The following is a 13,818-nucleotide window of genomic DNA, read 5'->3' on the forward strand; positions in this document are numbered from 1 at the left end:
TGAAGAATTCAAGCAAAAAGTAAAATGAAGTAAAAAAAAAAAAATTCTACCACTCACCCTTTCATACATAGTAAACACATAAAAGGTTTAGAGAGTGAGCTCTTTGTATATCAAGAATATGCTTTTATTTGCTAAAATTCTTTTATTCCCTAAAGTGGAAAAAAAAGTTTTATTCTTAAGTTAATTTTTAAAATACAGGTGAAATATGTGTTCCTTTTTAAAAGGTTATTCCTGCTGAGTTATACATAAATCACATTTTAACAAATATCTTCCTAACAGGCCCAATATACTTTCAGTAATGGTTTTGCTTTATCTGACTATATTTTAAGCAGAAGTAACTCAGACATTTTAAAAATTGAGTGTGTTTGTCCTTTAACTTGTTCAAATAATCACTGGTCTATCAGCAAATGCTACTCAAAGGAATAATGTTCAGTAAAGAAAGACTGCTACTTATGGAAATCCTATAAATCAATCCTTTTATAAGGAAGTAGGGGTATAGTGAGAAAAGCAACAGATTAAAAGTTGGAAGAACTAAGTTTACAGCTTTAATTTTTCCACTTTCTAATTGTGTGATCTTGGAGAAATCCTGACCTTTCTGAGTCTCGACAACCAAATCTTCAAACTGTTGAAGATAAATTACTTATAAGGTCTCTTTCAAGCAGTAATATTCTGATTCCATTCCTAAAGAAGGCCTAAAATGATTAAGTATGGAGATCCAGGATTATGAGCAAACAAAATCAGGAAAAAAAAAAAGCACCTGATGCGTAAGGTATTATTTCTGTATGCCTATGGAGAACAGTAAAATACAGCAACAAGGTAATAAGGTGAAATACAGTAAACAGTGGTCTACAAACTGGGTCATGCATACATACCCTGAGGAGCACCTGGGCATGGAAAGTTTCAAGGGAATTGATTTCTAGGTCTTCAACTTCCATATGTACAATTTTCTAAAACTATTCTACTGACACGTCAGTTTTCATTTACCTCCTCTCCCCTTTCACCTCTCCTCTTCTGCCCTACATAAATCTCTACAAGTCCTGAAACTTACTGTGGAGCTGGGGCCTAACAACAGCTGAGGAGCCAAAAGGAGAGTTTCAAATATTAATGCTGAAAAAGGTAATTGCTCTCCAGACTGGGTATCAAATTTTTTTCAAATCAAATGGTCACCAGCTCCTATTTCCATGAAAATGGAAGGAGAACCAAATCCATTTGCTACTCGAGAAAGCCTTAAAAGTATTTTTGATTGTGGATCACTTTGCTGTCAACTCAAAAGAATGGGTGATACTGCTAAAATAAAGCACTTTTTATTACCATCTACTAAATTTGTGGACAAGATTTCTCAATACTTTAAAGTAAAAAAGGAAGAGAATCGGTGCAGAACCTCATCTTTTCTAATAATACTTATAAATGGATAAAATAGATTTCTAAATGATTTAAAATAAACAAAATGCATTTCCAATGAAATTTTTACTATTTAATACTTATTAAATTTAATAACTCACATGTTGTTTTGATTGTCTACTGGTTATCATTGTATTGGTAACTCAATCCAAAATATATCTGACACAGCCTTACAGACACAGGAAATTTCAAATGTTTTAAATTATAACTGTTTTTGCATAGAACTCAGAAGAACTGGGTGACGCTGCTTAAGTACTTTCTATTTCCATCTACTAAATTAATGAATGAATTTACTTTTGTTGTAGAAAAGTATGACACTGTGATTGATAAAACGCTTTCAAATATAAAAGAATACATTAGGATAAGAATATGTAGAGACTGTCAAACAGAAATGAGTTCAAAGAGAAAAATAAGGAATGTAAAGATTCTGTTAAAATTAAGAGCTTGCTCACATTTTATTAAAACAGATGATGGGCATATCAAATTTTAAAAATTCCCCTGGATGTATTTAAAACTGTGATTTAAATAATACATCAAAATCTACATCATTTACAAATACACTTGGAAGAAAAATTCTAGATATGTAAGAAGGTATCCAGTTTTTTGTGGGTTTTCTCCCCTAGTTTTTCAAAGGGATATGTGAGCAAAAAATGTTTGAAAACCCTTGTAGTAGAAGTCAAAATATGTCATTAGTCTTAACCTTCGTCCTAAGATACTGCCTACTGGACATCCCAACTGGAGGGCTCCCAGACACTTGAACTCAACATATTTAAAAAGTAAACTTATAATGTACTCCACCACCCTCCCCCAATCCTCCACACACATACACAAAAGAGGAAAAGAAAAAAAAATAAAACCTGCCTCTTCTTCCTTTTGTATTTTTATTACTAGCTTCATGATCTACCTGGTCTCCTAAATTTAAAAGGTGAAGTTTTTTGTTTGTTTGTTTTTAACCTCTCAAATCAAATCAGTTCCGAGGACCTAACTCCTGACCTCCTATCTCTATTCCTTCCACCACTGCCACTGTTCAAGATCTCTTCACGCGCTATCATCAAACAGCTCTCCTTTAAAACAATAACTATACTTAAATTTACTTCCCAACATCTCCCATGGAGAGTGAAGCTACTTTATCATTATCAGAGCTATACAAAAATACCTGTCATGTATACAGCTGAGTTACGCCAAGAATTATAGAATCATGAGGTCAGACAGAACCAGAAAAGTCAAACCCCTTGACAAGAACCTCATCCAAGTATCTTTCGGGAATTTTTAATCTTATGAGGCAGTGTACTCTCTGGACATCTCTGTCAGAGATCTGGGCCCAAATACAACTTGTTTGACTTTTTCTAGGATTATTGTAGTTAAAACGGAGATTCATGTTAAAAGAAGAACACGTAAAATTACACAAAATTTTAAACAAAAAGTTAAAAATTCCTTATAATTTCAGCATCCACAGATGGCTTCTGTTAGCATTTTGGGATATATATTGGCTTTTTTTTCCTTCTGCAATCATGCACAGTATGTGAATATGTATATATTTTGTGATTTATTTTTAAACAAAATCGGGATAAATCTGTAAATACCCTGAGGATTTTTTTTGTTTGTTTGCTAGCTTAATGTTGTAAGCAATTCTTCATGCAATTAAATATTCTTCAAATTCTTCCAAGTATTTTAGTGGGCACACAATACAGAAATAGTAGAAAATACTAAAATTTATTTAGCCATTTGTGAACTATTTACACTATACATACTTTAAATTCTTCAATGCATTTTAGTGGTCACACAATATAAAAATAAATACCATATACTCACAATAAGAAATACTATAGTAAACCATTTATAAATTATTTGTTTTCAATTTTTCAGTGAGAAATACATGATGAATATCCTTGAAGATCATTAATCTTCATCTACATTTCTAGTTATCTGCTCAGGACAGATACCCAAAAGTAAATTATCAGGCAAAAGTATTAATTATTTTATTCAATTGCCAAATTACTTTTCAGAAAACGTAAAACAATTAGACTCCTACCAGCATTACGTGAGTATAATCTTCAAGCTATACACTTATTTTTTTTAAATTTGCCAATCTGAAAGCAAAAATCAGTATCATTCTTTTAACCTGCATTTCTTTTATTACTAGTGTGCTTAAACACAAGATCTCCCTTTCTATTTCTATTGTTTCTACCTATTGGTACTTATCTACCCTCTGAGGTAACATCCTTTTTCCACGCAGTAAGAGGAAGTAGAAGAGAATGCATGGGCTTTAGGGTCAGAATGACCCAGAGTTTAATCCATTTCCAGTACCTAGTTGTGTGGCCTTGGACAAGTGACAACTTTAAGCTTGGATCTCTTCCTGTGTATTAGCAACTGACCTCACAAAGTAGGAAAAGGGTATAGCAGTCAAGAACATACAACCAATCAAAACCTAAATTAATCCTCTTCTCCTCCCTCTCATTCACACAGCAATCCTTCAAATACTGGGAGACAGCAATGCTCCACCATCTCTCACCAAGCATTCCCCACCTCCATTCCCACCCCCGCTGGCCCAAAACCTGAGTCTTTTTTCTCCAGACTAAATGTCTCCAATTTCTTCAGTCACCTGTCAAACGATACAGTTTTCAAATCACCTCATGACCCTGGTCACTATCTTCAGAGTCTGAGTTAGCTTAATCATCTCCTCCTAGAACATGGCATCTAGAATAAAATATTCCAGATATGGTTTGAAAAGACCAGAGCGAAGGTTATCATTTCAAATAATCGTCTCAAATCATCAAATTTGTTTTCTTTATCAAGATCCATGAACCAACAAAATCTATAATCCGTAAACCTAAAAGTCTAACTATATTCCACTCACCTTCTCCAATGAGGGAGACCAGTTTGAAAGTAAGAGTGTGGAACATGACAGGCTCTTCTCCAAGACCTTGCCTGATGCCTCAGACAAGCGATTTAACTTGCCCGTAAGCTCAGTTTACTTACTTCTTGGTAAAAGTGGGATTTAATGTCTCCAAGCTCAGTTTACTCACTCCTTGGTGAAAATGAGAGTACTGCCAATTATCTCATAAAGCAATCTTTTGTAAAGATTAAAAACATCAATTACAGTATCTGGCATGTAGAAGGTCCTCAATAAATGGAAACCAATAATTATAATTAATATTGAAGCAAGACTACTGCATCTTTATGAAGCACTGTTTACCAAGTACTTTACATGGTCCTGAGCTAGAGTTTGGTCTACTCAAAACTTCGAGAAACAGAGTAGGTTTTGCCGAAAGTTAGTTATCTGATTAATAATTTTTCTTCCCCAAATTATGCCCTGCCTTTGCCCTCTCCTCCCTCTAGCCATCATCTTCAGAAAACGAAGAGCCATCCCTACCAGCAGGTGGAGGCATGGAGCAATAATCCAAAATTCCTACTCAAAATTATAAGCAAGAGATTCTCTGATGACAGCCACAGGATCAGCGGCATAGATCCCTTCAGAAGGCTTCCTGCCAGCAGCCAAAATGAAGCCCCACAAGCTTAGAAGGCTCATCTACAAATATAGCTTTTATTCCTTTCCCCACATACTGACCGCATGAACACTTACACCTGAATGCAACCATGCAAAAAGTATCATTTACTTGTGAATAACCTTTTGAAAGGCATATTTGGCAACAATGTAAAAATTAACGGTCTACCTTATTTTCAGGCAAGAACAGGCCATTTAAATATGGAAGAGAATATACACTTAATTTTCTCTCAATTCAAAATAATCATAAGATATGAGCAATCTGTAGCCAGAAAAAAATATTTTGAGTTGTTTTTAAATTAGAAGATTAAAGATTAATTGTTGAAGTTTTCTGGAGTGGCCAAAGGGAATGTAAGAATGTCCAAAAAACTTCCACTAAAGATACTGAGTCAAGAGACTTCTAACAAAATTAGAAAGATTTTATAGCCACACAACAAATGTGATACACACAGTCTTTAGTACAGAAAAAGAAAAAAATTAAATTCATTAAGAAGATCTGCATGCAATGAGGGTTCTTTATCATCTAAATTTCCTAGGTGTTTTTATGACTATTAATGATCCCAGACAAAAACTGAGTTAAGCTAAACTCTGTCGTTTCTCTTTCTTCAGCTCTCTTCTTCCAAGCCTGTCTCTATATCCATCCCCAGAAAAGAAGTCAATTCTTTAAAACTGCTGTAATCCTTTCTGAAAAAAGAAAAAAGGAATAAAGAGAGGAAGGGAGGGAAGGAGGGAAGAGGAAAGGAAGAGTTGAAATTTACACTGAAGTGTTAGCAGAAGTCTTATCAAACTGCCTCGAACAGAATGGACAGTACATCCCTCTCCCTCTTTCCACCCAAAGTGGGCGCCCTAATCTTCCTAACTCCTGCAAAGAGCTTAATATTTTACCTCTCACAGGACATTTGTGTTTAAAAAAATTTTTTTGAGTAGACAGTATGTACAACTGACAGAACTCTAGGCATTGCAACAAAGCACCAAAATCTGGACATAGGTCTAAAACCTCTCAATTCACATCCCACAGACTACACGTATTCCTGATGACAACTTATAAACCAGTAATTTGAACACCCTACTCCACAATCAAATCTGCAGTCCAAATACACTATAAATTTACATTAATATTATGTTTGAGCATGTTTTTTGAAATATAGTATAAATACATATTTGTTCTGAAGTATAAGCCAAAATACGGTAGTACTGAATTTAAATCAAAATACGAAGTATTTCTGAAAATAGAAAAATGAAACCAAGGTCCCAACCAAAGGAGTGTCTTGGGAGTGGGCAGGGAGGAAGGTGTCAGGAACAGAATCACTCCCCTGTTCACCACTGTTCACACAACCCCTGTACTGGCTTCTGAACGCAGGCTTGTGAAAAGGCAACAACTATGCTAACAATATTTGAAATGATGCAATTTACAAACTGATATTAGATATATAAGAGCCTCCATAAATAAGCACAGGATATGCAAATGAAATGTCACAGAAGAGGTAATGCAAATGTACAAAAAACAGTCGAGAAACTGTACACCCTTACTGCAAGTGAAAACAAACTCGGTGTACCACAGCACATCTACTGAAGCAGTAAAACGTTTATATAAATGTTTATAAAATATTTATAAAATGGTTATTTAACATATAAGTATTACAATTTAATACTATGTGATTGGAGATGAAAGAGATATGCTCATTCATCTTTGCACTGTAAAAGAAAAGAGAATTCTAGAAAGCCAGAAAGTATTCCTTCCTACCTGTCGACCCAATCTAGTGCTTCCACTCTAAGGACTTTATCAAATTTGCATGAAGGTATTAAATGAAGTTTTGCAGCCAACAGCAACAACCTGAAAGTAGCTCTCATGTTCCGCATCCGGAGAACGTGCTACGGACAGATCAACATGACATCACTACTAACCATCATTAAGCACACTACACACCTGCTCTGCCAATACAGTAGCCACTAGCCATATGGAGCTATTTAAACAAAACTGTATTTAAAATTCAATCCCTCAGTCAAAACTAGTCATATTTCAAGGGCTCACCTAGCTATATGGCTAGTGACTATTATCTTAGGTACTGCAGAGAACATTTCCATCATCGCAAAAACTTCTTTTGATGGTGCTTTTTGATCTACATAGCTACCTGCGCCTCCCCTCTCCTCCTCCCCTACATGCACCCATTTACTGAGAAACATCTTCTTAACCTTCAGGCCTTAGCCTAAGGCTCAACTACCACGTGAGGCTTCTCCTGATTTACCCAGGAAATTTAGGTATACCTTCTTGTAGTCTCATTAGAGCTTGATAACCCCAGTACAAAAATTATGTCATATATAAGCATACCATTTTCCCCACCACAATCCTGTAAAAGCTTTTTCAAGGAGAAACCAACCAACTTTTATCCAAGGGGCTCTGAACTGTTCTGGCACATACAGGACCTCGATAATTTGTTATATTCTTAGAACGTTACCAAAGACACCAGAGATGTGGACTGTGAATACAGGTGAAAAATGTTTATGAATAAGGAAGGCAATGCTTCAAAGAAAAACTTGGTTAGGTTGGCAGGCTCACAAGTGATTTTTTTTTTAAACTACTAATTCTTTACATTTTCTCAGCACCTAACACAAGGAGCCTTGTTCACAGAGGTGTTCAGTAAATATTTGTGGAATAGTTTCTGGATTAAAAAAAAAAAGACACCAAGAATGAACCCTGTGGTAAACTATGGACTCTGGGTGATACTGATGTGTTAGGGAGGTTCATGTACTGCTCATGTAGGAGATACTGATGATGGGGAAGCTACGCATGTTCCGGGTGAGAGAAATCTCTGCATGTTCCACTCAATAGTGCTGTGAATCTAAATCTGCTCTAAAAAATCAAATCTATTTAAAAAAAAAGATACAGATGCTAAATTAGAAATCAAATTTAGATTATTATGGTATTAAAAGCATATGTTTACATGTTAGATCCCCAAATTTTGTTCAATAATAATACGTATCATAGATTTATGTTAAATTTTAAAAATTAAACCTCAGCTTTCTAACCCAAATAAGATTTGTTTCCATTGTATAGAAAATCTGACTGAAATCATCCCAGGTGCGGTGTTTTGGCATGCTATCAATACACTAGCTCAACTTCCATGCTTAATAAGCACCTACCTATGCAAAGCACTGTGGCCACAGTGGTGAACAAGATAATTTCTGCTCTCACAATATTTTTTTCCAAATAAGAAACGTATTTTGCAAGATAAATGTTTTTATACTCAACTATCAACAACAGATATCCCCAAAATGGTGAAAACAATCAACAACCATCTTCTATTATCCTTATTTTTCCAATAATTAAAAAAATTGTATTAACCATTTGAGAAAGTAGTACATGACCTGATTTAAAACAAAAAGTTAATGCTTCATTTACCTGGCATCCTTGGGAGACTAGGTGCTCCACATAAATGAATCTTCCAGATAACTCGGGCTTGTCCATTTAAACATCAACACTTAAAATGTTTGGCATGGAGGTTTTTTTTTTTTTAAAACAGCACAAATCTTTCAACTTTTAAAAACAGACTCCATTAAATGTTATTTTGACTAATGTCAAAAACATAACTGTGTTGTATAACACTCAAGATGCCAAACTTTATGTCCTTTTTACAAGTTTTTGGCTTTGAAGAGCGTTTCTTCTGACCCCGAGCTTTGGGTGCGTCAGCTGTCAACTTTTGCTGCTATCAGTATGAACCTGACTCTAGCAGCCTCCCATCCCCCTTCAAATTTGCTGCTACTTGGAAAACAAGTTCGTCAGAATTTTGCCTAAAACACACTGGCTTTGAGAGGATCTCCAAATCTACTTTGGTCGCTCAGAGTGTTCGCTTACTTCCTGAATCTGTTAAAGTCTGGAGAGCCAAGTCTTGGATAAAAGAGTTACCGCTTTACCTGGATGAAAGTCCTTTCGTTGATGTCCTATTTTCAACTGATGCTCAGTCAGAGATAAAACTTAAAACTTCATTAGCCATTCACTCATTCAACCAATATTACTAAGTCCCTACTAAGAACTGGGCTCCCATATTACAATGAAAATGGAAAAGACTGCTAGTTGAGAACATATTTTAAAATACAAGTACTCTAATATAAATAACTGTTCTACTAGTGCCTAAGGAAAAAAAAAAAGAAAAAGAAAAACAGATTTCTTAAAGTCTTTTAAATGAAACTACAAAACCACCCAAACTTTTTATAATTCCTTTAACTTAAGACTTAGAAACTGAAGATTCAAGAGTAAAGAAAGCTTTTGATTTAACCAAATATTTACTTTATACAGCTCTGAATAAGATTCCAAGATTTTCTATCTCTTTTTCAGTCTATTACAAATTCCCATCTGGCCCTAAAGAAATCACTATGACATATGTTTTAGTATTAAATGATAATCAAAGTCTTGATAATGATAAATATACCCATTCAGCATCATGGTAAGTTTACTGTCATTTTAATACTGTGCACCGCTAATTTGAAAAAAGTGTTAGTTCAGGAAAACTTCTGTCCAAGTTTTCAGAAGTTCCTATACACTTCACTTTGGGGTACAAAAAATTTCTTTTAAGTTTTAATAGTAAGTATGGTGTGGCTATACAATATTTGCTTTATCTGCCAATCATATTTTTAAAATTCCATTACCCATTTAAATCTAAGGCTAGGAAATGAGTCAAGAAGGAATGGAGCTTAAAGTTGGTCTCTGTGGATTAATTAAGACATCAGGTAAACTCCCTGGCATCAGCCTTACTTGTTTTAACTCCCTTGGAATCTCCCATCTCATTCATTTTCTCCTTGGGGAGCACAAGTAACTTTATTCACATTTTATAATTTTACAAATGAGTACTGATTGCCTTGATTATTTAGACTGAACCGGAAATGGGTATTAGTCATGTGCTGCTGATATAAGAAATGAAAAAGTTACTACCATTAAAAACCTTTTTAATGCATTAGTATCTCTTCAGTATTAAATGTGGAACCTGAAAATGCTTTAAGCAGTACTGTAAAGGCAGATCACGGACCTAACTTTAAAAGTAATTATGTAGCATTATTTTTAGATGTCACTTAATATTATAGTAATCTTTACAAGTTGACTCTGACCTCATTAGCATACCACCCTGTCCTGCTAAAGAAGTCTGATTTTAAATAAAAACAATTCACAGAGAAACCCAAATATAGGCTACTGCTCTGTCTCTACAAACAATTTAGGCAAAGAAGCAAATGGCAAATATTTACTGGACACACCTACTGTAAGTAAATCTCTATCGGGTGCTATCCACATTACCAGTAAAACCCAAAAGAAATACAGACCGGGCTCAAGATATTTACAATATAATAGGAGAAAAACATATACCCCCATAAAAGACGCTAATATTAATCAACAGGAAAAATAAATATACGTGATCTAAAAAGTGATCGTGAACATGTGACGTTCTGGCAGCAGAAATGGAGGGCACTCACTCAGTTCAAATGTAAACAAAACAAAATTCTTTTAACCTCCCTATTTTAAATCCGGCAATCAAAATCAGCCAGAAGTAGAAGCTGGCCAACAGCATCACCACAGAAAAAAACAAAACACGAAATTCTCAGGAGCAACCGGTATTGGCCCATTCAAAACAAAGTCTTCCTGGGAGTGCTCCAACAGTAGTTTTTCTCTTAAAACCTCCTTATCAAATTAAAAACAAAACTGGTTCCTGGCTATCAACTTTACGAAAACCGAAGCTTCGAGGAAGCACTCTGGAGACCGATACCACTTAGGGTCCATTCACATCATCGAAGGAGTCGGGGAGAAGAGCAACCGGGAATCGGCCTATTGTTCGGAGGGCCGCAGGACCGTCCGAGCACCGCAGGGCGCGCGGGAGCTGCGGGAGGCGAGGCGCGCACCCAGCACAGGTGTGTGGGCGTGAGGGTGGCCAGGTGTGCCCAGGGCCACCGCCGACGAAGAGAGTCCCAACTTCCAGACCGAGACGTCGAGAAAGGGAGGAAAACGAAGTCATTCCTGAGTCTTAAGCCGCTGAGCACGGAGGGGGGCGGGCCTGGGAAGGGTCTGCAGGGCTCCCAGAGCCCACCCGGGTCCAGGCTTGAGCAGGCCGGGGGGCTGAAGCCCCGAGGGTCAAGGAAAAGGCTCCCGAATCGAGGGGCCAGACTAGGAATCCCCGAACAATGGGCAGTAGTGGATCTGGGGTGAACGGCGAGGACTGGGGAGTAGGGGTCGCGGAGGTGAAGCCAGGTGGGAGGGGGGTAACAACAGAGAGGCCCCCAGGCGTGGGCCCCCAGTGGCTGCGGCGGCGGCGGCGCTTACCTGTGATAGCTGCCGGGGATTGGGGCAGCCGAAGAGCGCGGAGCTGGAGCTGAAGCTGATGGCCCCTCGGCGGCTGAGGACGTGCTGGGGGACCGGCCTGTCCAGGGGCAGCACCGGCAGCTGGTAACATACTTCCATTGAATACGCCCGCCCTGCCCCCGCGCGGCGCCCGCCCTGCCGCGGCCGCCGGCCCCTGCGCTGGGAAGGGGCCGCGGCTCGGGGGCGCCGGGCCGAGGCGGGGGCAGGGCGGGCGGGCGTCGACCCCTGGCGGGGAAGCCGCGCTCACGCCTCCCCCACCCCAACACTCCACCCGGGTTGCCGGCGGTAAGGCGCTGCGGCGGCCGCAGCGACGGTTACGAAGAGCAGCGCGCTCCCGGCTCCGGGGTGCAAGCGGGGGCAGCACGAGCCAAGTCGGCGGGGGAACCCCGGCGCCGCCAGGCTCTTCGGCCGAGAGGAGAGGGTCCGGGGCCAGCGGCGCAGGAGCGGAGCAAGGACAGAGCAAAGCGGTGCAAGAAAAGACTACTGGAGCCAGCGGCGAGACTCAGGGCGCGCGGGGCTCGGGTGCAGCCACCAGCTCCGGCCGCCGCCGCCGCGGTCCTGCCCCTCCCCTCCCCTCCCCCGGAGCCTGACTTCACTCCGCCGCCAGCGCGAGCCCGGCGTAATTCACACTTTGCAGCCGCGGACCCTGGGCCAACCACCGCCGCCGCCACCGTGACGTCACGACGCTGCGCCGCAGGCCCCGCGCCGCCGCAGCGTCCAGGGAGACCGGCTAGCAGCGGAGGGGTTGAGCCGCCCTCCTCCTGTGCCGCACCTTGGAGCTCAGTCATAATCCTCTCCCGCTTCACGCTGCCCTCCTCCCCCACCAATCCTCGTCTTGCAGGCCCCCCAGCCAAGGCGCGTGCGCACGAGGCCCCACCGTCTGGGGACATTCCCCTTATCGCTAAACTCTGGCGTTCGGGCGCGCTGAGGGTGTGGGGTGGGCTCAGCCTACACTAGAGGCGCGGTTCCGGCTTTTCGGCTCCAAAAACCCAAAGCACGCGGCCCACTCGCTGCGCTCAGCCGCGACCGCGGGGTCACCGCCGTGTTTCCCTCCTCGAATTCCCATTCTTGGGCTTCGCTCGGGACCGCTGCGGCAGTGACGTCAGCGGGCCGCGCGGACACCGTCCTCCCCGCTACGTCACTGCCAGTCCCCCGGCGGGGTCGGGCTGGGCGCTCCCCTGGCAGGTGCGGCCCCGGGGCCGTCCCAGGCGGAGGGGCCAAGAGCGGAGCCGAGAGCGCGGGCGTGGGGAGGGGGCGAGGGGTGGGGGAGGGAACACCGAGACTGAGAAAGAAGTGAGAGTATGCACTGGAAAATATGAGAAGGGGAGGATGAAAATGAGAAGCCAGAGCGGGAAAGGAGACTGCATGCCCTTTTACCAAAAGTGTTTTCGTTTCTTGGCTTTGATTTGTAGAAGGCAGGAGAAAATAACTCTTGACATGGTTTGTAAACTGCAGGTTCATTTTGTTACATTTCCTCCCAAACCATCAAAGCTTTTCAGCTGCAACCCTTTGTTTCAAGTACATTCCAGCCTCTGGGGCATCAGCCTGAACAAGCTTTCCCCTGCTGGCAAAACTGATTTGGCTCTGCTTTCAGGTCACCCAAGCTTCCACTTCTGTGCTATGACCAGCCACTGGCAAGGTGGCAGGTCTCTGAAAGTACTGCATAGCCAGTACCGATGAGATCAGGTAACATGTGCTGTTGATCCCATAAATCAACAGACGTCTACAAGACCTTTTATCGTCTTTCCATGACATCTGTTTCTTTTATATCACTTAAAACTTTCTACCTTCTCGTGGGCATTTTTCTACTTGTCTGCTTTCTACTATTAAAAGGATATCACTTCCAATGTGGTTTCATGGATTTTTGTCTTCACTAGATGGTAAGCTTCCCTTCAGTGCAACTGTTACCAACCGGGGTTCTTGTACTCATTACTAAGAGGCCAGACGGGAAGCTCAAGCAAGGCTTTATTGGGCCTCTTGCTACTGCAGGAGGGAGTGAAAACAAATAACAGGTTCCCTTGCTAACTGGGCGGGCGGGGGGAGGGGGGGAGGTCCTGAGCTGGTCCCTTAGATGGGGTGAGGGAGGGGAGGATCCTGGGGTCGTGCTGGGGGGTGGCTTAGGTAGTCTACCCACCCCTTTGATGGTGTTGTGTGGAGGGATCCTGCACAGTACCATGCTTTTGCTCCGGACACCTCAGAAGTGTCAGGTGGGTTTTTGGTCTTTTTGTATCTTGTTGTTCATAATTTGCCCCAGCTGTGTATGCATGCATTTATTTTTAGTCCCTTATTGTTTCTTTGTATCCTCTTGCTTGAGGAGCTGTTGGTCCAGGTGTAAATACTGCAGCAGAGGGTCTCAGGTCCCAGCCTGTCTCCCAACAGCTGACCCAAGTCATCTCTGAAACCCTAATTACTCCCACGACGTCTAGCAGATGTGAGCATCCTCTGTATACTTGTGATTAAGCTGAGTTCTCCCTCGTATTTACATCTGACAAAAAACCCATGAGGTAATAGTTTCTAAATTGAAAGGAGGCTCAGGGAAACATGACTTGCCTTAGATCTTCCACAGATAAAT

General features: G+C 40.9%; 1 protein-coding gene across 4 annotated transcripts in view; it reads right to left on the minus strand.

The window, feature by feature from the left end:
• Nucleotides 1-11,387, minus strand: part of PDE7A (phosphodiesterase 7A) — a 114,330-nt gene extending 102,943 nt beyond the window's left edge. For all 4 annotated transcript variants that reach the window (XR_012327197.1, XM_019925254.3, XM_019925256.3 and 1 more), the window contains exon 1: nucleotides 11,208-11,387. Coding sequence is in view for 3 of the 4 variants with exons in the window: in XM_019925254.3 (XP_019780813.1) it covers nucleotides 11,208-11,345 (138 nt within the window). In the remaining variant the exon portion in view is untranslated. The remainder of the gene's footprint in view (nucleotides 1-11,207) is intronic.
• Nucleotides 11,388-13,818: the final 2,431 nt, after the last annotated feature.

Source organism: Tursiops truncatus, chromosome 17 (genome assembly GCF_011762595.2).
Source record: "Tursiops truncatus isolate mTurTru1 chromosome 17, mTurTru1.mat.Y, whole genome shotgun sequence".
Classification (NCBI taxonomy): domain Eukaryota; kingdom Metazoa; phylum Chordata; class Mammalia; order Artiodactyla; family Delphinidae; genus Tursiops; species Tursiops truncatus.